The following is a 23,911-nucleotide window of genomic DNA, read 5'->3' on the forward strand; positions in this document are numbered from 1 at the left end:
TGTTTTCATTATAGTTTCTATAGCCATAAGGTACAAGGCATGAGGCATTAGAATTTGATTATGTTCAAGTTGAAGGATTAGGTGGGGGGGGGGGCGAAAATATGTACTAAATACTAAGTTAAAACTGATACATGATACATTTGTAATTTACAATTTACAAGCACTGCTTGGTGTTATAGTATTTCAGATTGTAATTACTATAACATCAAGCAGCGCTTGTATATCACGTAAACTCCCAGCGACCCTGAACACAACAGGATAAGACGTGCAGGGCGCCATTTGAGGCGTTTTTCGTGGCGTATTAAAATGTCACGTTTACAACACGAATTTTTCACATTAGGTCACACATGGAGTCAATTTAAAGCACATTTTAGTTGGACATGAGGCCAGATGCCTATTCTTTATTTATTTTTTTCAACTTGCACTTTTCATTCAAAGCGATTGCGCACGTTCGTGTCGTAGAGGTTTGTTGGATAAAGGTGTTTCGTCACAGACAAACTGACCATAGAGATAAATAACCACGTGTTAAATACGATATATATTTATCATAGTATCACCATAGTATACTGTACAGCATAACTCGAAAATCACAAGTATATAATGTCATAATATTTTTAGAACATGTTACAGTATATGTGTCGAAAGTGCATAAAACATACATCAGACGTTTCTGGAGTGTTCTGAGCGGAGGCCTTGTTGACTGAGCATGCGCATTGGTCTCCTCGTTTTTCCAGTTCGAAAAGGAACCTCGCCGCGCTGTCGTAGTATAGATAAAGTGACCGAGAAAGCCGCTTCAAGTTTGATAACAGAGTTCATGGAAGCTACTGGTAAGACTCTAAACCGCGTTTTTATCCACCTAGTTGGTCTATAGTACCATTAAAAATAGCATATACTGCCGTGCTACCCAGCGCGGGCTAGCTAATTGAGGGCAAGCCGCGGGGTTCGTCTATTTCCTGGAAGAGGAGGCAAATGGCGCATGTAAAACACATTTTTTCGGTTCGTAGACGCGAGAAGGTCAATGGCTATTTAAGTGGCCCGATCGCTATTAAAGGTAGCATTGTTTGTTTGCATTACACTACCTAAAAGTGTAGCGTGTTTGTTTTGGCTAAAAACGCCGATATGAAACTAGCTTTTGTTCACGTTAGCTGCGGCATTTGTTTGCAGGAGATAGACGCTTGCAAAAGGCCCAACCTGGAGTTGAACTTTTCATGTCTACTGGCGGCGTTGTTTGCACGGAAAAGTAGTTCCAAAACTAACTGTTATAATACGTACCTGTCATTAAAATATGGAATGAAAATTCATTTGTCTACATGTCGGCGATTATGAAGTCAAATAGGCTCCCTCCAAGCTACACGGTGTCCCTAACGCCTAGCTAACATTTTTCAACATGGTTAGCTATATTTCTATAGTGTTATTCAATTCCTTATATGTTCAAATAGTGAAACTGTGCTACACAAAATTAAAATAGGCCGTAATAATGCTCTGAGAATAGTACAATACTCCGTAGAACGAGATGGGCTGGTAATGCCAACGTTTGTGAGCGTAAGAGTCAACACTTAACAGGCTGTTGTAAATGTAATTCTATTTTTTTATTTCATTGTTTTCCTGCTGGGTAGATGACTAACAATGAAACCATCTGATACTTGTCAAACTGACTAAGTGCTGCAACCCACAATACCAGTTTCAGATCTGGTGGCATTGGTACAACAGTCCTAAATATTTTATGGTACCTGCTTGGTATATTTTTATTTGCTTCGTATTATAACCTATTGTCTATGCCGGTCCTCAGGTCTGTATGTATAGAATTGAATTGGGATGTTATCATATAACAGATGTGGCTTACGGCCATACTACCCTGAGGATGCCCGATCTCAGAAGCTAAGCAGGGGTGGGCCTGGTTAGTACTTGGATGGGAGACCGCCTGGGAATACCAGGTGCTGTAAGCAGGGCGGCACGGTGGCCGACTGGTTAGAGCGTCAGCCTCACAGTTCTGAGGTGCGGGGTTCAATCCCCGTCCCCGCCTGTGTGGAGTTTGCATGTTCTCCCCGTGCCTGCGTGGGTTTTCTCCGGGCACTCCGGTTTCCTCCCACATCCCAAAAACATGCATTAATTGGAGACTCTAAATTGCCCGTAGGCATGACTGTGAGTGCGAATGGTTGTTTGTTTCAATGTGCCCTGCGATTGGCTGGCAACCAGTTCAGGGTGTACCCCGCCTCCTGCCCGATGACAGCTGGGATAGGCTCCAGCACGCCCGCGACCCTAGTGAGGAGAAGCGGCTCAGATAATGGATGGATGGATGGATCATATAACAGCTAAAGTATATATTTTTTCCTTAGCAAAGGTTGGAAGACTCAACACGTTTCCACACTGCTCTCAATTGCCCAGACTTTAGGGACACCCTGTACAACAATGTGTTTTCATAGTCATTTTTAGTCAATAGTTAAACTGAACTTGTACTGATTCATTCCAGCAGGTCTTCACGTCCCAGAAGACCCCATGACTGGAATGCTGGAATCAGAGCCCCATGCCATGGCGAGTAATGGGGAAGCGCACCCTCCTGCTCTAAACCAAACCGCTGACTGGACCATGGAGCCAGCCGCCCCAGAGCCGAGCATGGATTCTGTATCCGGGGCAGGAGACCACCCCAACCCGCCGTTGCCACCGCCTCCTCCTCCTCCTCCAGAGGTGGGCTCATTTGAGAAAGGCGTGGAACAGTTTCAGATGGCCAATGCGCCACTGTATCCGAATGAGCAGCCGCCGCCACCGCCGCCGCTTCCACCTCAGCCCCCAGAACAGCCGCCAGAACTCAAAGCCGACCCCGTGGCTGCTCAGCCGCTTAACCAGGATGTGACCAATCAAGGTGAAATAAAAAAATGCCCAGTCAAACAAAGGGGCAGATGTTTGCATAGTGTTACATTATGCAGTGTTTACTAACCTTTATTGAGCCAAGGCATGTATTTTGCATTACAAAAAGCTCACAGCACACCACCAAACAAATGTCACCAAACGTATGGTCATTAAACTGAAATTATCTCTACTCAGTTTCCTCACAAATGTACTTAATCGGTGTGAAATCTGGGCATGTTCAGCTCAGCACAAATCTATTCTGTTTTATGCATGGTAACGGGTGGATACACTGAAGTGGACTTTCTACCATGTAGTGGAAGAGCAATGAATTGTTCTTCCTGTCACTACGTTTCATATCGCTGGCGTTGGGTAGAATCCCCGTATCTCCAAAACCATTACTTTTCATGAAAACAAAGAAAACTGCTGTTTGTTGAATGATCCCTTGGTGTAGCGTCATCAAAGAGCAAACTATTTTCAATCCTTAACGGGACAATATATGCAGTTGAATGTAGCCTCTGGTGAACATTACAAGGTTTTTTTCTGACTCAAATTGAGGCAGAGGTTGGTACCATTATGATAGTTCGCACAGTTGCGTATGTGTCATTACCTAATGCCTCAAACCCTTTTTTCTATGTAATATTTATATACTACATATACATTCAGATATGTAGTATGTAAATGTAAAAAATACATATAAAATATATACATACATATATGTAACCATATTGTGTATGTATTTTGTTTTAACATTTTCTAGTTCTCAAAATGTCCCTCCCAACCCTGCCATAAAAAATCCTCGCTTAGGTGGAGGTGGCCACATCTAAATTAAACATTGTATATGCAGGAAAACACTGATTATTTGTAGTGATACATATTTTTCAAACCAGTTAACCGTGGCACACTGGGGTTTGGAATCACTGCATTATGGCCTCTTCTTGGTTTTCCCACAGATGGCACTGAGGCGTCACAAGCGGCTGAGGATGGCATGGAGCTCGAAGATGCCCCCAAAGACGCAGCTCAAGAGGCCGCCGCCCAGGAAGCAGCCACCCAGGAAGCAGCCGCTCAAGAAGCCGTCGTTCAAGAAGCCATCGTTCCTACAGAGCCAGAGCTCCCGAGCGAGTTTGAAAAGCTCTTGAAAGGATGTGAAGACAGTCCGGAAGACTTCAACGCCTGGGTCTACCTGCTGCAATATGTGGAGCAAGAGGTAAATACAATACAGGCGCCACATCGGTGACAATGCAGGCATCTACAAAATGACACAATTAATGAAACTCTTCTTCCTTCAGAATATTCTCGAAGCAGTGAGGAAGTCGTTTGACATTTTCCTCCTGCGCTATCCCTACTGCTACGGCTACTGGAAGAAGTATGCGGACATAGAGAAAAAGCATGGCTACATACACGTGGCGGAGGAGGTGTACCGGCGAGGCTTGCAAGCCATCCCGCTCAGCGTGGACCTTTGGCTGCACTACATGACCTACATCAAGGAGAACTCTGACACGAACGACCCGGAGACTGAGGGACGCATTCGAGCGTGAGTAGTGAGGCCCCACAAGTCTATTTTACAGAGGGTCCTCAGTTTACCACGGTCACACCGAACGACGTGCAATGAACGTCTGGCCTTCAAATGTTTTTCACACGTTATTCGTATTTACCTGAATACTATATTCATGTATATATGTATATATGTACCATCCAAGCATCTAAATATAAATTACATCTCAACACATCTCACTGACGTCATTACCATTTAAAAATAAATGCCTTACAGATTATTTGATTTTGACAAAAATACACCAGGTGTGCAAGGGCGCTAGTGCGTATGTCACCACTTTGCAGCCCATAAAAATATGTTATACTACGTTCCTCTTGGCAATGGTATTACATTTTTGATTAAGTGATGCGTATATTACAAACGAATATCTTTAATTTGGCAGTTACTGTGCCTTTCTTTGAGCAGGTAGCTATTACCAGGCAAGAGGCTGTTAACTTCCACTTCTAATGGCAATCCATAACTTTCTCTGCATCATCTTGAAATTTTACTACCCTGCTTTCGCTGGCTCTGAACCCCACAAGGAGCCTACCTGCATTTCCACGCTGTGGTTTGCTGGCCAACACTAGCTCCGCCTCCACTAACATGGCACCTTAAAAGGAGCAGGGCGTTGGAAGTCATCTTAGGGCATTACAAAAAGAGAACAAAATTCCACAGACTGGTACCAAGAGGTGGGTTTTTCCGTGAATAATTTTAGTGATGTTCTACACAAAAAATTGTGAGTAGGTTAAATACTTCGTTGGCTTAATTAGGCTCGTGAAGGATAACTATGTATTCCGACGTGTACAAATTGGGGCTGATACTTTGCCATAGGAGCAGAACGCTGCCGTAAAACAAGGACCCCTCTGTACTAAAAAAATTCTCTAGCCCTTTTATGCAGAGTGCAAACCCCCCCCCCCAAGTTAATTTTGTCTTCGTTTCCTTCCTAGGGCATACGAACATGCAGTGCTCGCAGCCGGTACAGACTTCCGCTCGGACCGCCTTTGGGAATCCTTCATCACCTGGGAGACAGAGCAGGGAAAGCTTGCAAATGTCACCGCCATCTACGACCGCATCCTGGGCATCCCGACGCAGCTCTACTCTCAGCACTTACAAAAGTAAGGTCAAAGTATAGAAAACGGTTGAGCGATATCACCCTGAAATAAAAACTCCATGTTTTTATTTCTTTTCTGAAGTTTAATTTTCAATTCGACCGTTTTGCTTATAGAAAAAGCAAATGACAATGACATGGGCACCATGTTTATGGCAATGTTCTGCCCACTGCATTCCACTGTGCTTGTTTCTTTTCATACAGAAGACAATGTGAAAATAATTCAGCCCATGGTATCTGATTCTTAATGGAAATTAGTCGCTTGTCCCTTTTTTGGGAAAAAATAGTTGTTAGAACTGTCGGAAAATGCTAAATTGGCTACACACGACACCAACTTCTATTGTAAACTAGGTCCTGTCTGTTTAAGGGTAAGCAGTGCACATCGGCAGGGATGCGCTTTGAACCAAGGAAGCTGCAAAAAAAAAAATCCCCCTTGACACATAAACTCAAATCAATGAATAAATTCGATTAATTACCCAGCCTTAATTTGAATATATTTTTTATTTTCTCTCGAGACTATAGCTCATTCACTTCCAGTCCTCCATGTTAACATGGATATTTGAATTCAACAGCTGTCAATGGCAGTCATTAAAGGTAAAAATCCAAACTTTACACATGCAGGTTTAAAGATCACGTGCAGAACAACAACCCCAAACACTTCCTGTCTGAAGAGGAGTTTGTCCAGCTGAGGCTAGAGCTCTCTAAAGCCAACCTGGCCTCCATGGTGGGTGAAGATGGAGAAGCGCCCGCCCCCCAGGAGGACTTGCCGCCTGGCATGGAGGATTTCGCCGACCCAGCCAAGGTAAGAGTCCGGTCTGCAATCTCTCAAGGGAAGAATTTTTAAAGCACAACAAAAAAGAAATTCTGGAGTTAGATGGCGGTTGCCTTTTGTCCACCATGACATGGATTAAGAGAAGAGTTTGAAGAGTTGTCTTTATGTCGGCAGCAAAGCCAAAGACAGCCAAGGGGGGCTTCACGCTGGCATCCTGTCAGGGACACTCGCCCTTAAACTAAAAGGAACAACCGAGGCCCATTGACCCGCAGCACCTCCACCTAGAGGTTGATATGCAGGGTGCATATATACGCCCCCCCTCTGCAGTCCTCTTGTCTCTGGTGATGTAAATCTATGGCTGCGGGACCGCCACCGGCAGCTATTACATCAAGTGGAACAGGTGATTGTTGTCAAGCCTTCCAACAGAGTTTGTTTTTTCTGTGTTTTCACATAGAGAGTGACAGAGATCGAGAACATGCGCCACAAAGTGATCGAGGCTCGACAGGAAGTTTTCAACCACAACGAGCACGAAGTCAGCAAGCGCTGGGCTTTTGAGGAAGGGGTACGACTGTCAACACAGCTTCAATTGTTTGAATGCTGAATTCAGACAAGTTTCTGCACCACAATTCCTTCCACTTCCAACTTTCAAAACTGTTTCAAATCATTCAAACTTTCAAATACTCACATTTATGAAATTTACAGATTTTTCCACATTTTCCACAAGAAAAAAAATCAAGTAAATAAGATGTTTTGGCAAAAAAGTTCCTTATTGTTCCCATTAGGCTTTATACGATCAGGATTTTTGGGACCGATAACCGATCCAATCACAAGATAGAGCAATCTGTCTATTTACATGACTTGTTCATTTATTGTATATACTTGTGTATTGTATCCATCCATCCATCCATCCATTTTCTGTACAGCTTATCCTCACAAGGGTTGCGGGCGTGCTGGAGCCCATCCCAGCTCAAATTATTTTCTAGCATTTTAGACAAACATTTTAAAACACCAATGACCTATAGGGGGCATTCAAGGATTGGCCACTGACATAAGTTTAGGTCAAATCAAAATTACAACTAACAGAAATAATGGGTGCTAACTAACTAATTAAATTACTTTATTGCAATTAAATTACTTTAATAAACACTATTAATGACATGCTTACTCTTAACTTTCTCACTGTCCTGGCTATATGGACGGGTGTTGTCCAGAGTTTGAGTCCGTTTGAGACTTTTCTTTCTAGTCTAGTTCCCATTCCAACTTCAAACTGTTCAGCTCCTTCATCTTGGGAAAGAATTGTCCACATTTCTAAAATTCCCAAATGTTTAATTTCACCTTTTCTATGTCAGCGTTCTTACATTAATGCAGACATTTTACATGTTGACCTCCTCCCACATTGTTTCACGGATTCAAACCATTCCAACTTAAAAATGTTCACCTCTATTTTTCCAACGTTCTCAGTGTCATTATATCACCTTTTACATGTCAACATTTCCAAATTAATGCAGACATTTAACTTGTTTACCGCCTTACAGATTTTCTCGACCAATTCAAACCATTGTAACTTTACTGTTCAGAGAACAACAGAACTGTTTCTAACGTTCCCCAAATTCACATATTTTCACAATACAATTCCCAATTCAAGAGATTTTAAATATTTAACTCTTATATTTTTCTATAACTCTTAGGGACAAATTCCTTGTGTGTTTTAGGCATACTTGTCAAATAAAGATGATTGTGATTTCCTTCCAACTTCAAAATGTTCAGCTTGTTACACATCTTGGAAAATAACACATTTTCTATTCCTAAATTCATGGAGACAATTCACAAATGGTTCACCTCTGTCAATTAAGTGAAAACTTTGCCAGTTTCACCAACATTTTATTCACGTTAATAAATTACTCAGCATTTCAGTCTGGTAGCAACTCATGAGCATTTACAAAATGTCTGTAGAATTTTGTGCATGTTTATTTCTAATATGCAACACTTACAATTTTAGATCAAGAGGCCGTACTTCCACGTTAAAGCCCTGGAGAAGACTCAGCTGAACAACTGGCGGGAGTACCTGGACTTTGAGATGGAGAACGGCACCCCAGAGCGCGTGGTTGTTCTCTTTGAACGCTGCCTCATCGCTTGTGCTCTCTATGAAGAGTTCTGGATCAAGGTATCAAGGCGTTTTCTTTCCCTCTGCTCCACTTCTCCTATCGCCGCTTCCCTGCACTTCCCCCCCACCATCGATGACAATCACATGGAGTAAAACGGAAAAAAAACCAACAAAAACGACAAAACGTCCTGCACTCTTTGCGTGTAACGTTGATATGTGACTGTATCTGTTGTATTAGGGGATGGCCAGCTTGCCACACAAGATTTGACTGCAGCATTTGCCAACTGCATCTTCTTCGTCTCCCACTACCTTACAGAATCTTATCTAATTGGTTCCATGAAGGTGCTGATGGGTTTACACAGAAAAATTCTAAGAACGATCTTGTCAATGACGACATTCACCGGGGTCCGAGAAGCGGGAAATGTAAACGTTTCGTTTCTGTTTTTTGCCTTTCTTTCTCTCTCCGCTTTCCTGTCCTCTGCTCGCTCTCCTTCCCACTTTCTCTTATTTTCACGCTTAAAAAGTACGCCAAATACCTGGAGTGCTACAGCACCGACGGGGTCCGGCACGTCTACAGGAAGGCGTGCACCGTCCACCTCCCCAGGAAGCCCGCCATCCACCTGCTGTGGGCTGCCTTCGAGGAGCAACAGAGTGAGTAGCACAAGAGTAAATGAAACCATTTAGTACGGTGGTTCTCACACTGGTACACAAAATACCACCCATATCAATACCTGGCTCTCCAACTACCACCATAATGACAACATTACTATACAGTTTGCCCAATATAGAAACACTGCACTGAAATATAGGCTATATATCATTATTGGGATGTAAACTTATCTTTATCGGCACATACGTTTTTGTCCATATTGCACAGCTCTAAACTATACTGAATTATTTGATTGAAATGTATTACACTTAAGTCAAATTAAAATTTTACCTAATTAAGTCAAAACAAAAAAAAAGTTCTTAAGGATTAATTGAAAATGTACTAAAAAGTTAAATACAACTAAACTGTACTTAGGCAGTGAATCTTTCGTGTACCACTAAAGGGAGCTCACGTACCACTAGTGGTAGGAGTACCACACTTTGAGAATCACTGCTTAAGTGCACTCAAGTGTCATTTGGCATTGCAGACAAATAATGCACTGTCAACTTGCAGTGGTCCATGTACAGGAAGTCCTCGATTTAACAACATGTTCCATTCCTACGCTGGCGACGTAACACGATTTTCCGCGCAAGTCTGATTTCACCGTTAAAAGTCAAAATTTACGGCAAATTACTTCTGTTACGGGTATTGTCCCACGTGATTGTGACGGCAAGGTCAGTGTGTGTGGGCGTGTGCGTCGATGTGTGAGTGAGACGGGACTGCGCAGGCGGCGTCCGGCGGGACTGCGAAGGAGGAAGGAGTGCGCGCTGGTGCGAGTGTGTACAGTGGAAAATGTAGTGACGGCGACCGGGGAAGAGTAGCGCTTAGCGGAGGACCCGTTGACGTCGAATGTGCAGAGGAGCTAATAAAGCCACAAAAACAGAAAATCAGTGCTTCGTGCCTTTATTGTTGCCGCCGCTCAGCTGTGCAACGAGAGAAGGGAGTTAACCCCTGCGTCTCCCGACCGCGGTCAGGTGACTGTAGCAGGAAAGGTTAACACTTCGTTATAAAGAAACTCAAATACATTAAAAAAAATAAGGTGCTATACTTACCATTACTGCTGAGAGTGTGAAAAAAGGAGGGCGAAAAAGGCAAAGGTACTCCCGGCGCACAAACAAGGACTATGCACTCGCTAAGCAGAAATACTATGGTGCTGGGACAAAAAGGCGGCTGAGGCACGGGCGTCGTAAAGTCGAAACGTCGTAGGTCGAGTGCATCGTAACTCGAGGACGTCCTGTATATATAACCCATTAAACTTTAAACTAAAACTTCAAAAGTAAAGGCTATTTGGTCTTAGTTTTAAGGCAAAATAAAAATATTGAATCTCCAGCAAAAATGTCATCTTACAATGAACAAAAAAGTAAGAATAAAAAAATAACAAGAGGAAAACAATATATTTTAATAAATATTTACAATGAAAATGTTCCGTTTGGGGTGTTACTCTGGGAATTTAACATGAATTAGATCAATCATACCGACATCAGGTTACAGTCGCTACAAACATACAGTATGTATCTAACCAGCAATGATAGGCTATGTTTGCAGGAATTTTGTTACTTTGCCACAATACCTGTTGGTTATTTTCATGGGAAAATATAGGTTATTTTTCATGGGAAATGTGCAGGAATTCCACATTTCACATGCTTTTGACTTGTGATATGTTGCAGTACTTAAAAGGTCAACTCACTGTTTTGCCTGCTCTTTCTCTTCTCCGCTTTCGCTCCTCCACAGGCAACGTGGAAGAGGCCTGCAGCATCCTGAAGAACCTGGAGGTGGTGGTGCCCTGCTTGGCTATGGTTCGTCTGCGGCGGGTTAGCCTGGAGCGTCGGCGCGGCAACCTGGATGAGGCGGAGGCACTGCTGAAAGAAGCGGTGGAGTCATCCAAGACCACCACTGAGACGTCCTTCTACGCCGTTAAGCTGGCGCGGCAGTTCGTCAAGGTGCAGAAGAGTCTGAGCAAGGCCAGGAAAGTACTGCTGGACGCCATCGAGAGAGACCAGGTAACAACTTGTGAAAGCCACACCTTGAATAATATTAATATCTTGGACTCATGTTACGTTACATAGCGCCTTTCAAGGGACCTAGGGACGTATATATACAGTGAATACGAAAAGTATTTAAGACACATTCACTAGGTCATGTTGCAGTCATTTGCTAAAATCATTTGACCATTTTTTTACTTATGAATGTACTAAGGCTGCAGCTATCACACATTTTAGTATTTGAGTATTCCACCAAGAAATGTATAGAGTAATCGAGTGTTTTGGATAATTTCCTTTTTTTTTTTTTGCAATTAATTGCATTTATTTATTTAAATTCAGTTCAATTTCTTTTTTTTTAATTTCTGCTTGGTTAAACGGCCATTATGAATACTCAAGAAAAAAGTCATTTCACTTATTAGCGACCGATGGTATTTCTTTTTTTGATAATCAACTGTTTTTTTTTTTGTTTTTTTCCCCATTGAGCAGCAAACTACATTTTCAGTGAGTCAATTTCAAACAAACTAAAGACAAATATACATTTCAGTTTAAACTTAGCATTTCTTATAAGTACCCAAAAAAACACAACACCAAGGCATTAATTATTAAAGGCCTTAACAGTGCTTGTGTTGTGCACCTTCACTTGAGCAGCTAGCATTTTAGCATGTGACATAATACAGAATATGTTCGTGGCGGTGCGTTGAGCTTATAGACAAGCTGTCTAAACTCAAATGAAGACACCTCGAGAGGAAGCACAAATGTATACGAACTACACAATGGCATAACATGAACCAATACTTTAATAGTAATGCGTAGCCTGGAACGATGTGAAACAATCTTAATATTTGGCGTACTACGGCTGCTGGTGTCACGTAGAGCCATGGAACATGCATGGCCAAGCTTATAGAAAACTTGGTGTACCTAGAGTACTCACACATATAAGCAAGTGCGCCGCTTCTCCACAGGCTCCAGACAGACGAAATGTAACCACATTATTGACCAAAGCTGCGCAAGGCATTAGATGCGTAACGGACATCAAAGAAATGACCCGCAGCTGTCAATCAAATTGGCGAGGAGCCAAAAATATTCACAGAAAAAGGCGAGACACATGAGCACAATTCAAACTTATAAATCAATAGTATACTCACTGTGGTTGAAAGACACACATGATCACTACAGTGTTGTACAAACTCAAATATGCCAGCGTAACAAGTCAATTGCAGTCACTGGTCTGTGGTAGATGCGAGCAATTTGGTCTTCACCTTTCTGCTCAGTCTTAAATGCACTTTTGGCATTTCATTTATCTTTTCTGACGGTGATGCCATCTTCTTCTTTGTTGTGTTTAACGCGGTTTGCAAACTACAATAGTACAATTTTGACACTTTCCCGCTCGTTGAATCAAATATGTGCGCCTCACACTGATCACATAAGCTTGTTGTCGTCGTGCGTTTGCGCTGTTGAGCTTCACAATTAACTATTTCCTGCTATTAACAAGTAGCTTCTGTTTATACATACAAATACAATCAAACTGAGAGGGCTCGTCGTGAATGCGTGAAAGGAGCAGCCCCCCGAGGCAGAAAAAAATCCCCGAGCATTTTTTTTGTCTTCGAAATAGAGTATTTGTTTCCACCATAGAATGTACACAAAGCACTCCATATTGACAGTATTAAAAAAAACTGAATTGTAGGAATTTTTCAAGTTTTATTAAAATGAAAAAATTAAAAATCGCATGGCAATAACTATATTTAACTCAGGTGCTGTCCATTTGTTTTCTTTGGCTCGTCCCTGAGATGGTTCTACACCTTTGGAGTCCAGCTCTGTTTAATTATATTGACTTGGAAAGGCACACACCTACCTGCCTATATAAGAACTTAACAGCACGTAGTGCATGTCAAAAGCGAATGAGAATCTTGAGGTTGAAGGAACTGCCTGAGAGCTCCAAGTATTGTGGCAAGGCACAGATCTGGCCAAGGTTACCAAAGAATTTCTGCTGCACTTAAGGTTCTGAATGAGCACAGTAGCTTCTATAATCCTTAAAGGGAAGAAATTTGGGATGACCTGGACTCTTCCTGCAGCTGACTGGTCGGTTAAACGGAGCAATCAGGGGAGAAGAGCTTTGCTGAGAGTGGTAAAGAAGAACCCGAAGATCACTGTGGCTGAAGTCTAGAGAGGCAGTGGGAGATGGAAGAAAGTGCTACAAAGTCAAACATCACTACAGCCCTCCCAGTCAGGGGTTTATGGCAGAGTGGCCCGACGGAAGTCTCTCCTTAGTGCCAGACACATGAAAGCCCACACACGCACAAATAATGCCAAATCAGAGTCTGGTATGATGAAACAAAGACGTTCTAAGCGGTATGTGTGGAGATAACCAAGCATTATATAGCCAAATACTGCAGAGAAGCTTCTCTCTTATATTAAAAAAGAAAATAACCTCCTCCTCATGAGAAACAAGCAGTGGTGTGACATAATGTATCACTTCAGTTGTCCTGACAATTTTTTTGTTTTTTAGAACATGAACGCCTTGTGTTACAGGCTGCATTTAAGTGAAATACAGTGGGGCAAAAAAGTATTAAGTTCTCCCACTTAAAAAGATGAGAGAGACCTGTAATTTTCATCATACGTATAACTCACCTATGAAAGACAGAATGAGGAAAAAAAATCCGCTTTTTAAAGAATTTATCAGCAAATTATGGTGGAAAATAAGTAATTGGTCACCTACAAACAAGCAACATTTCTGGCTCTCACAGACCTGTAACTTCTTTAAGAGGCTCCTCTGTCCTCCACTCGTTACCTGTATTAATGGCACAGGTTTTAACTCATCAGTATAAGAGACACTTATCCACAACCTCAAACAGTCACACTTCAAACTCCACTCTGTCCAATACCGAAGAGCTGTCAAAAGGATACAAGAAACAAAATTGTAGACCTGCACCAGGCCGGGAAGACTGAATCTGCAATAGGTAAGCTGCTTTGTGTGAAAGAACTAAACTGTGGGAGCAATTATTAGAAAATAGATACAAGATACTGATAAATCTCCCTCCTTCTGGGGCGCCACGCATGATCTCACTCCGTGGGGTCAAAATTATCACCTGAACGGTGAGCAAAAATCCCAGAACCTCACGGGGGGACCTAGTGAATGACTTGCAGAGAGCTGTTCCCAAAGTAAAAAAGACTACCATCAGTAACACACTACGCAGCCAGGGGCTCAAATCCTGCAGTGCCAGACATGTCCCTCTGCTTAAACCAGTACATGTCCAGGCCCATCTGAAGTTTTCTAGAGAGCATTTGGATGATCCAGAAGAGGATTGGGAGAATGTCAAATGGTCAGATGAAACCAAAATAGAACTTCCATCCATTGGTAAAAACTCAACTTGTTGTGTTTGGAGGAGAAAGAATGCTGAGTTGCATCCAAAGAACAGCATACCAACTGTGAAGCATGGGGGGGAAACGTCATGCTTTGGGGCTGTTTTTATGCAAAGGGACCAGGATGACTGATCCGTTTATAGGAAAGAATGAATGAGGCCATTTATTGTGAGATTTTGAGTGAAAACCTCCTTCCATCAGCAAGAGCATTGAAGATTAAACATGGCTGGGTCTTTCAGCATGACAATGATCCCAAACACAGCACCCGCAACGAAGGGAGTGGCTTCGTAAGAAGCATTTCAAGGTCCTGGAGTGGCCTAGCCAGTCTCCAGTTCTCAACCCCATAGAAAATCTATTCTAATGTAATACTTCTCATTTTGTCTCTCATAGTTGAGGTATACTATGATGAAAATTACAGGCCTCATCTTTTTAAGTGGGAGAACTTACACAAATGGTGCCTGACTAAATACTTTTTTTTGCCCCACTGTATGTGGTAAGACTTAGGGCTGGGCGATTACGGAAACGTAATGATCAACATTATTTAGAGTGATAATGAAATCATGATTAATAAACTATGTATAACTTCATAGAACCAGAAAATAAATTGGTAACAGGTAGAGTAATTATATATCAAAAAACTTAAAGAATGAATAAAAATGAATACATCCATTGCTAAAAAAAACATTGGCACGCCTGGATCAACTGTAGTCTATTGAGAGTATTTGTTTAAAAAAAAAAAAATCCTGTCAATATTCTGGCATTAGCAAATAGAAATAATGTTCCTGATCCCAGTTAACCTAAAACAGGAACATTTTAGTCTGATTTCATGTCAGATAGTCGGGGGAGAAAGCATTTGTTATACAAATCCATGACTGTATCCGCTGTACATACCGTGGTTTGTTGGGGGTAGTGTCCGATGCATGCATAGAGCTGCGTATTACAGAAGTCTTTAAAAAAAGAGAAGAAAGTTGGAAATACAACTTTATTGAACTCGTTTTTCACAGATTAGAAAGAATATATATATGCCTTTTAGTTTTGTTATATTGTCTATGTGTTACAAAGGCCTTTGTGTGTAAATATTTATTTGAAGGTAAATTGGAGGGATTTACCCTGTGATCTAATGCTAAAGTTAGCCCTTCAATAGGATTTACCATTGACTAGCATAAGCTGGTGATTTCTAAAACAATGGCTTGTATTTAAATATTCAATGTGGGTAATGTAATTATTTTTGTTGTGTTTTAGTTTTACAGTAAACTCCAACTGGGTTGTCAATAAACACCTTAAAGTAAACTCATGGAGGGCAGAAGAACATGAATCACACGCTTGCTACAAGCAACATGGTGTGCGTTTCCTCGCAGGAACTTGCATACACAACCGGTGCTGCGGCACATTTTTCTTCGATTGCGTTTTCATGATCTTGAGAAGCCAAAATTTAAATCAAGATTAAATTTGGATTAATCACCCAACCCTATAGTAAAACTGCTAGAAAAACAATGCAGTTGGATGTTAAAATGTCAGTAACAAATTGTTATTAAACCCTAGTTTTGTGATTTAAGATTAGATTAAAGAACAAAACCAGCCCAGCCTTAGACCTTATTGATACCTGCTACTCACTGCACTTCAGTAAATAAACTTCCCCAGCCACTAAATGTGGAAATACAGTAGTAAAGTTCTTGCTCACCATTGAACATAGTCCACGTCTGAATCCAAAATGGTCTTACTGCTTCTTTTCCCTCTTAAGACGAGTCCGAGGCTTTACCTCAACCTGCTGGAGCTGGAGTACAGCGGCGACGTGACTCAGAACCAGGCCGAGATCATGGCCTGCTTCGACCGGGCCCTGAAGAGCCACATGGACACGGAGTCGCGCCTCCTCTTCGCCCAACGCAAAGTGGAATTCCTCGAGGACTTTGGCAGCGACATCCATGCGTGAGTTTGTAGCAAATGTCCTAAAGTTACTGTATCTTAGGCTCGCTTTACACGGTGTATTTAAAAGTCGGGCGAGAGGCAGAGTACACCCTGAACGGGTTGCTAGCCAATCAGAGGGCACACATAAACCACCATTCACACTCACCTTCACACCTACAGGCAATTTAGTCGTCAATTAACGGACCATGCATGTTTTTGGGATGTGGGAGGAAACTGGACTACCTGGAGAAAACCCACGCTGGCACGGGGAGAACATGGAAACTCCACACAGGCGGGGCCGGCATTTGAAACCCGGTCCTCAGAACTGTGAGGCAGATGTGCTAATCAGTCGTTCACCGTGCTGACTTGAAATGTTAATGGGTATATAATCGGATGTAGGCACTTGGACCTGCAGTTTAAATCGAGCCTTATGTGTTTTTAGGCTGGTAGCTGCTTACGAAGAACTACAGAACCTGCAGAAGGAAGTTGATGCATCAAAGAGTAAGGCGGAGAACGGCTACGACAGCTCTCAGGAACCCGATGCCAAGCGGCTGCGCATGGACGACGGCTCAATGGGGGCCGCTGCCGGGACGGACATGCAAGCAAACAGCGCGTACAATTACAACAACTGGTACCAGGTGGGTTTTTACAGTTGTTTTGACCGCTGTGCTGTGACAGATCAAGTGTATTGTGGAAAAAATTATCCATTTTCAATGGTGATTTGCATTAAGATAGTGACTTTTTAATACAAAAATGTGAGTAAATTGAGACTAGCTCATCATTATCTCAGTATCTATGTGTGACAGTTTTTTGGGGTGTTGTGCTGGGAGATCTTTCCAATATGTGCCTCGGTTTAAAGGTTGGGAAACACTGGTCTACCTTGTATTTCAACTTTTTCCATCTTCTCCTTTTCAGCAACAGTATGGCGCCTGGAGCCAAAACTCGTGGGGCCAGTACAACCAATACGCCCAGTATAACCAGTACTACCCTCCTCCTCCGACATGATGGACGCAATCGTGATCTCGGTCTCTCATTAGAGAATGTGTCTTAGCTTTTCAAATTAAAAGACAACCAGCGCCACTGTTCCAAATTTTTTGTTTTGGATAGTTTGAATCGAGCTAATTATTTCAAATACTTTGTAGCTCCTGTTTGGCGTCAGGCTGAAACCTCTTATGTCCAAATTTGGTCAGTGTCTTTTTTTTTTTTTAAACAAATCGATACTATAGGAAAATTCCCACGTTGGCCTGTCATTTTTTACAAGTTATTGACCAATATTAAGTGTTGAAAATGGCATGCTCTCTTTGACAATGCAATGTTTATGGCTCAACAAATTATTATTATTTTTTTTGGTTTCATGAAAAGTGATGGTTTTGGAGATAAGAGGATTCCTCCCTGACGCCAGCGTCATGATGCATGTTGTTTGTAAAGACTGGCTTACTTGCACCCCCACCCACCCCTGTGCTCTAGATGGGAAGGCTTTGTTTTTCATTCTCCCTGTGGGTCTCTAAATTTAAAGAATTTTTGTTTCAATAAACCCCAAATGAAGAGTCCCTGTTTTATCTTTTGTCTTGACTTGATTTCATAATAAACAGATTATCCTAATTTGTCCATGCTCCATTTATAACCCTTGTCATACATAACTATTATCATGAAGTAAATTTATCATACAGTAAAGCACATTTGTATGCGCCATACATTTTAAAACTAATTAAAAGTCACCTAGTATTAACAATTAATCAAAAAGGGTAACTAAATGTTACCTTTAATTTTGAATAGTAACTTCAAAATACCCGGATGTGAGAGGGTGCCACGTGGCCATTGACAAACGTCGGTACATCCACCATACAAAAGTTTCAGGACTTATACATTGCCACATCCATCAGGACTTTTGTATTTGCCACATCCAATATGGCAGCGACGCATAGGCGTGGCTACGTCTATCCTATGTCAGTTCTCACGCGCCTTACGTAAAGAACGTAAAACAGCACATGCGCAGTGTGGTACCCTGTGCCGTCCTTTTCTATGCTGCGCGTCTAAAGACTAGCATCAAAACGAGGTAAGGCCTGTACAAACCGAGTGGCAAAACTCCGTTTAGCCCGTCGTCGGCTGTTATCACGTGTCGTAAATGCACCTAAAGCACACTTGAGCACATTAGCTAAACGTTTAATTGAACAGACCGATGATAATTTGTGTTTCGGCTCCTCTTTTTCTTCCCGCATGTCCCTCGTTGAGTTAGCTTAGCATTAGCTTCACAGCAACAACTCCACGACTCGTCTCGCTCCCTGCCCCAAAAAGTGTTTATTTTCTCGGTTTCGCTCGTGATTTAAGGCGGAGAAGGTTTGGGTTTATTTTCCCCAACGAACCCGAGTGAGCTTCGGCAACGTGACAATTTTACAGGGTTAGCGCTTCAAAAGTGATTTCCTGGTGTGTTATCAGTGTAGCGTTTTTCTCCTTGGTTATACAGTAGTTTTTTTGTGAAAAAGAACAACATATATATCTCCAATTTGTTACAAATTATTAAATATTTTGGGGTAATTTGCGATACACCAACGGTGTTTTGCCTCCAAACCAACTTTCCCCTACAATTTATCTCACTTTATACGTCCCTAGGCTTACTTAAAATATGGCACAAATATGAAATGCAAATAACATTGTAAGGGTTGTTGATCTTCCTAACATTTTATTTATTAAATGTATGTGATATTAGTGAATTTGTATTGCTCAATATATTTTCCTTCTTTTTACTTAATTGTAGCTGTGATAACTATCATCCAGGTCATATTATTGTTTGAAAGAATTTGTAAATTGTTTGTTTGAATGGCGTATTCCTTTGTTAGCATCAACATGCAGCTCTTCCTGCGTGCCCAGAACACTCACACCCTTGAGTTGACCGGACAGGAGACTGTGGGCCAGATTAAGGTAATTGAAATTTAAAAAAAGTATTTTAAGTAAGCAAGCCAGGGTGGAGTTGGAGCATTTGTTTGTTTTTCCACCCCTCAGGCTCATGTCCAGGCTCTGGAGGGTCTCCTGGTGGAGGATCAGGTGGTGCTGCTTGCAGGTTGCCCGCTGGAGGACGATGCTTCGTTGGCATCGTGCGGCATCTCCGAGCACTGCACCTTGGAGGTAGCCGGCAGGCTTCTGGGAGGTCAGTGTTGCATTATTCTACGGTACTTTATATCATTTGGAATGAACCACAGTATAGCGCGCGTTCACTGTACATCCTCATGTGTTGTGGCGTTTCCCAGTCACTGACTTGACCTTTTTACACCATCCAGTATTCAAGTGAGTTTCCCCCCTCTCCCGTCTAGGTAAGGTCCACGGTTCTCTAGCTCGTGCTGGAAAAGTGAGGGGCCAGACCCCCAAGGTGAGGATTGTTTCCTGAATGTACAGCACTTTAATTGTATTAACCACCTCCAACATTCAAAGCTCTTTACTTTTCACTGTTCTTAACATAAAATATGATGAATTTCAATGTGAGTTTGTAATATAAAACATGTTTCTTTATTTATTAACTGCTTTTCAATTTAGAAAATTTGCAGATTTATTCATATTCAAGGGACCCAAGGATGATTTAAAAAAAAAAAAGTGATCTTTTAGCAATCTAATTTGATACAGAAATCACTGAACGTTGACTCGTTACAGCCGAAACACTGATTGTTCCGAATATTGGAAAAAAATCATTCCAGCGACTGAAATTACCAGCGCGTCCATATTGAACAGCTGCTTGGTGCACGCTATTTTATTATGCCGCCCGGATGCCAAGCCGCAGAGGCGAAAGTTCTCTTTGTCAATGCATTGTAAGTCACTGATCATCGCCTCCATGGTAGAGAATAAGCGACACTGATTACCATGCTTCTTACAAAAGTGCCACGAAGGGAGGGCGAGTGGCTAGGCGATGTCAAAGATGCCGTCAATGCTAATTGCTAAGCTATCGTTACACAGAACACCGCATCTGAACCGGAAATGAATTCTGTCACTTCAGAACGTGGGCATGTTAAAAGTATATTATTGTTGTTAATAAATATTTGTAATGTAAGATAACCTTTATTAGTCCCACAATGGGGAAATTTGCATTGTTTTAGCAGCAATTGTTCCTATAGGAAATATAAATATGTAATGTATTGTTGAAGAGATGTAATTACATTTCTTCTTACATGTACTTGTACAAGTAGTACGTTGCACAAAATGAAAATCTCATATACTCGTACTTTGATTCAGGCTGCAACTGCGTCCACTGTTAAAAGGTTGATGTACTAAAAACATTAAAATGACAAATGTTGAAGCCATAATTTATTAACGATTGTGATTGTCGCACAGAAATGTTTGACAAAATATGGAAATTAAGAAAAATTGGGACAAATTGTTCTGGAAATGAATTTTTATAGGTTGGCAGCTCTGTATATCTTTGTCTGACAATTTTCAAATTTACCGTCCAACACAAAAAATATGAATATATAGTAAAGCACATTTCTAGATTAATATGTCAAGTTATAGTTATTTGCATTCCTGAACAGAAATAAAATGTTAGGTTGACATGTAGGTATGTGAATTTGGCTTGAAATTGCCCAGGTTTTGTTCTAAATTGTTAAATATAGTGTAGTGATTGCAAAAATATTTTGGATTAAATGACGTAATTACTATAATTTGACATTTTAGTCATGATTTGTTTTTTTTAGGAAAACTGTAAATATAAAAACACTGTCTTAAATGAAGAATAATCATCATTAAATAATGGCACTCAAGCGTTAAATCTACAGACATAAAAAACATTTTTTTTAGTTTTTTCTTTGGAAAGAACGTCTTTAATCACGCTGGGAATGCTTTTACGTAGTCAAAAATATTAGGGAAAAATGTGTTGATATTGTAAGCCCGCAGTATTTGGATATGTCTTAAACGTGATGGTTAGGGACAGCTTTACAAGTCTTGCATTTATTTGCCAGGTTGACAAGCAGGAGAAGAAGAAGAAAAAGACTGGCCGCGCCAAGCGTCGCATCCAGTACAACCGACGCTTCGTCAACGTGGTGCCCACATTTGGCAAGAAGAAGGGACCCAACGCCAACTCCTAGAGTGTGCGGTGACCATACCGAGCCATTTTAGCAGAGTTCAAATGTTTTCCTGCTGTTAATAAAACATTTTAACTCTGCACATAGTAGTAGCGCGTCTTTATTAGTAAAATTAGGTTAAACTGCTTGAATATTTGAATCTAAATGCTAATGTGGCTAAAAATCGACAGGTATCACACAAATGTGAGTGCAGCGTAAACTCACTGATCTTGTCAGTCAGTTTGATGTCTCTGAAGGGCACAGATTTGTGATGTACACACACCCTCGTCTGCCCAAAACACTCGCTGTTCATCTGAACTACATCAAAAGCATTGACAAATATGGTATATTACATGCACAAAACTAAGTTTTATAAGTATCTTCGCGTGTCCCTTTTCAATAAGCAAAATCAATTGCTGACAGCAGCCAGAGGAGTAATGTGGAGGGAGCACACAAAAAATATTTTAAAGCATGTTTAGTCAAGTCAACCTTAATGTGTGTAAAATAATGAGAGGGAAAACAACACAAGTCTTGTCTGTAAGTTATATTTTACGCAAGCAAAAAGATTGTCCCCAAAAGTAGGGCATTACATTTTGACAACATCAAAAGGAACAAAACGGTTACACATTTGGGATTCCTGTAAACCAACATACAATGCACAGAAAAATGGAAAAAAAAGGGCACAACTTTTTTTTTTTGGTGAACTTCCCAGTTTTCCTTCTTTAATCCACAGCCACCAGCTCCACCTCAAAGATCAGCTTGGCGTTGGGTGGAATTCTGAAAGTCAGAGTTAAGGAGAAGGTGGACAGTAAAAACAAGACAAATTGAAGCTACTGAGTCAGGACCCTTAAAATCCATCTAAATAAAATTTTAAAAAGATACTTGGAGTCGGGGAGGCCCTTTTTGCCGTACGCCCACTCCGGTTCGATCTCCAGGCGGGCCGTCTCGCCTTTGCTCATGGTCAACAGGCCCTCGTCCCACTGCGGGAAGGCGACAGACGGCGTTAACTCCACATGGGGAGCAAAAGAAGTCGAATAATGGACGTACCCCTCGGATGACTCTACCCAAGCCCACTTTGAAGCTCAGCGGCTTGGTTTGCCTTTTCTTTCTGGCCGCTGCAGAGATCAGAGTCAGTCATTTTCGTCATCATCAAAATGGAAACACAGTGGTTCATCAAATTTAATTGCCCAATGGTGTGACCCTGAAATTCAGTATTTTGAGAACAAATTGTGTTGGGACCTTATTGGTTCGACTGCATTCTCTATATAAAACCGAGGCCCGTTTTGGCTACACCAAGCACCTGAAGGAATGTTGGTGTCAAAGATGGTCCCATCCTCCAACGCCCCGGTATACCAGCAGCTCACTGTGTCTCCTTTCTTCGGGAAGTTTGTCTTGTCGCCTTTTTTCAGCGTCGATTTGGTGAACCTGGGCGGACCCTGAGGGTAAGCAACATTTGCAATTATTAGGAGTATTGTACAAAAAAAATATATACGAGCGCGCAAGTACTCGGTCTTTACCTCGTCCACAACTTCCGCCTTGAGCTCTTTGGGCTTGTCGTCGATTTTGACAGCTTTCATCTGCTTCGTCGCTTCTTCCACGGGCTCTGTGCCTTTAAATCTCTACAAAACACAGCAGTGTGATCATTTATTCGCTCATTGCCTTTCATTTCAAGCACAGTGTTTAACACGTTTGCATCACAGTTCTGAGGTTCTGGGTGTCATCACTAGAAAAGCTAAGAATTATACTTTTTAGTCCACTATTTAAAACAATCTCAACAGTGCGTTTTTAATTCAGACAATGAACGGTTATTGTGAGCTGTAACACGGCAAAACCCCCATCAAACTTATAACTTTCAGGGATGTCAATTATTTCCCAAAAATTGTGGAGATTCATTGAAAACGCAAAATTTTTCCACATGTGCCCTGTGATTGGTTGGAGACCAGTCCTGGGGTTATTCTGCCTCTCCTCCATGTAGCTCCTCTCACATGCACAATGAATACATGTTTAATTCACCTGCATCTACTGAAGATAAAGACAAACCAGCTAACCAATTTGTTGCCCAAAACCCCATAACAGTGTTTGTAATTCAGCTAATAGTTGTGACTATGTAATGTACTTATCCAGCATTGCTTAATTAAATCTCAATGTGGAGACTGCGTCAATGTGACGTCACTCACTTTGCTGGCAAATAGCTCGTTGTAGGCAACAACGAGCTGCTCCTTCTTTGCTGTCTTGGCCACATTCTTGATATTTCCCAGCAATTTGTGCTCGTTGAGGAACTGAAACACAGAATGGGAATGTTATTATGTGAAACCGCAAGAGGTTGTATATGTGACGTAAAGGAGCCACTTTGTTTGCAAACACTGATTACCGCCTCGTGGGGCTACATCGCGCGAAACGCATATTCCCGTCAAAGTGCACGTTTCAAAATGACAACAGCGGCTTCGAGATACTCCGTTGACAACGTACCGAATGCGCCGCATTGTCCTGAATGAACTTTATCAGGTCTTTTTTGGGCAAATCGTCACTTTTTAGCTGCTCATTGCTCCACTCTCGCGCTGGTTCGTCCGCCATTTTGAGTGGACCGCCGACGACCTCTGACCTCGGTCAG

General features: G+C 41.7%; 3 protein-coding genes and 1 pseudogene across 4 annotated transcripts; 3 read left to right on the top strand and 1 right to left on the bottom strand.

Annotated features, from left to right (window-relative positions):
- The first annotated feature begins 667 nt into the window (after nucleotides 1-667).
- prpf39 (PRP39 pre-mRNA processing factor 39 homolog (yeast)) lies at nucleotides 668-17,860 on the top strand. Of its 2 annotated transcripts, none has more exons than XM_061753544.1 (13): nucleotides 668-827; nucleotides 2,471-2,860; nucleotides 3,798-4,051; nucleotides 4,134-4,378; nucleotides 5,326-5,493; nucleotides 6,108-6,288; nucleotides 6,713-6,820; nucleotides 8,258-8,422; nucleotides 8,887-9,013; nucleotides 10,743-11,011; nucleotides 16,095-16,279; nucleotides 16,701-16,896; nucleotides 17,174-17,860. In XM_061753544.1, the coding sequence occupies exons 1-13, from the start codon at nucleotides 707-709 to the stop codon at nucleotides 17,261-17,263; spliced, it is 2,499 nt and encodes an 832-aa protein (XP_061609528.1). In that variant the 5' UTR covers nucleotides 668-706; the 3' UTR covers nucleotides 17,264-17,860. The 2 variants fall into 2 exon arrangements, with proteins under 2 accessions (XP_061609528.1, XP_061609529.1); XM_061753545.1 differs by having other exon boundaries at nucleotides 684-827; nucleotides 2,474-2,860.
- Nucleotides 1,838-1,946, top strand: LOC133468752 (5S ribosomal RNA; annotated as a pseudogene).
- A 323-nt stretch (nucleotides 17,861-18,183) lies between the features above and the next one.
- faua (FAU ubiquitin like and ribosomal protein S30 fusion a) lies at nucleotides 18,184-21,403 on the top strand. Its single transcript, XM_061754632.1, has 5 exons — nucleotides 18,184-18,314; nucleotides 19,096-19,177; nucleotides 19,259-19,403; nucleotides 19,567-19,622; nucleotides 21,199-21,403. Exons 1-5 carry the CDS (start codon nucleotides 18,247-18,249, stop codon nucleotides 21,322-21,324), a joined length of 477 nt encoding a protein of 158 aa, XP_061610616.1. The 5' UTR covers nucleotides 18,184-18,246; the 3' UTR covers nucleotides 21,325-21,403.
- Nucleotides 21,404-21,829: 426 nt separating this feature from the next.
- On the bottom strand, nucleotides 21,830-23,911 carry fkbp3 (FKBP prolyl isomerase 3). Its single transcript, XM_061754631.1, has 7 exons — nucleotides 23,770-23,911; nucleotides 23,478-23,579; nucleotides 22,818-22,919; nucleotides 22,601-22,736; nucleotides 22,348-22,415; nucleotides 22,183-22,280; nucleotides 21,830-22,077 (listed from the first exon to the last, which is right to left on the bottom strand). Exons 1-7 carry the CDS (start codon nucleotides 23,872-23,874, stop codon nucleotides 22,023-22,025), a joined length of 666 nt encoding a protein of 221 aa, XP_061610615.1. The 5' UTR covers nucleotides 23,875-23,911; the 3' UTR covers nucleotides 21,830-22,022.

This window comes from Phyllopteryx taeniolatus, chromosome 18 (assembly GCF_024500385.1).
Source record: "Phyllopteryx taeniolatus isolate TA_2022b chromosome 18, UOR_Ptae_1.2, whole genome shotgun sequence".
In the NCBI taxonomy this organism is placed as follows: domain Eukaryota; kingdom Metazoa; phylum Chordata; class Actinopteri; order Syngnathiformes; family Syngnathidae; genus Phyllopteryx; species Phyllopteryx taeniolatus.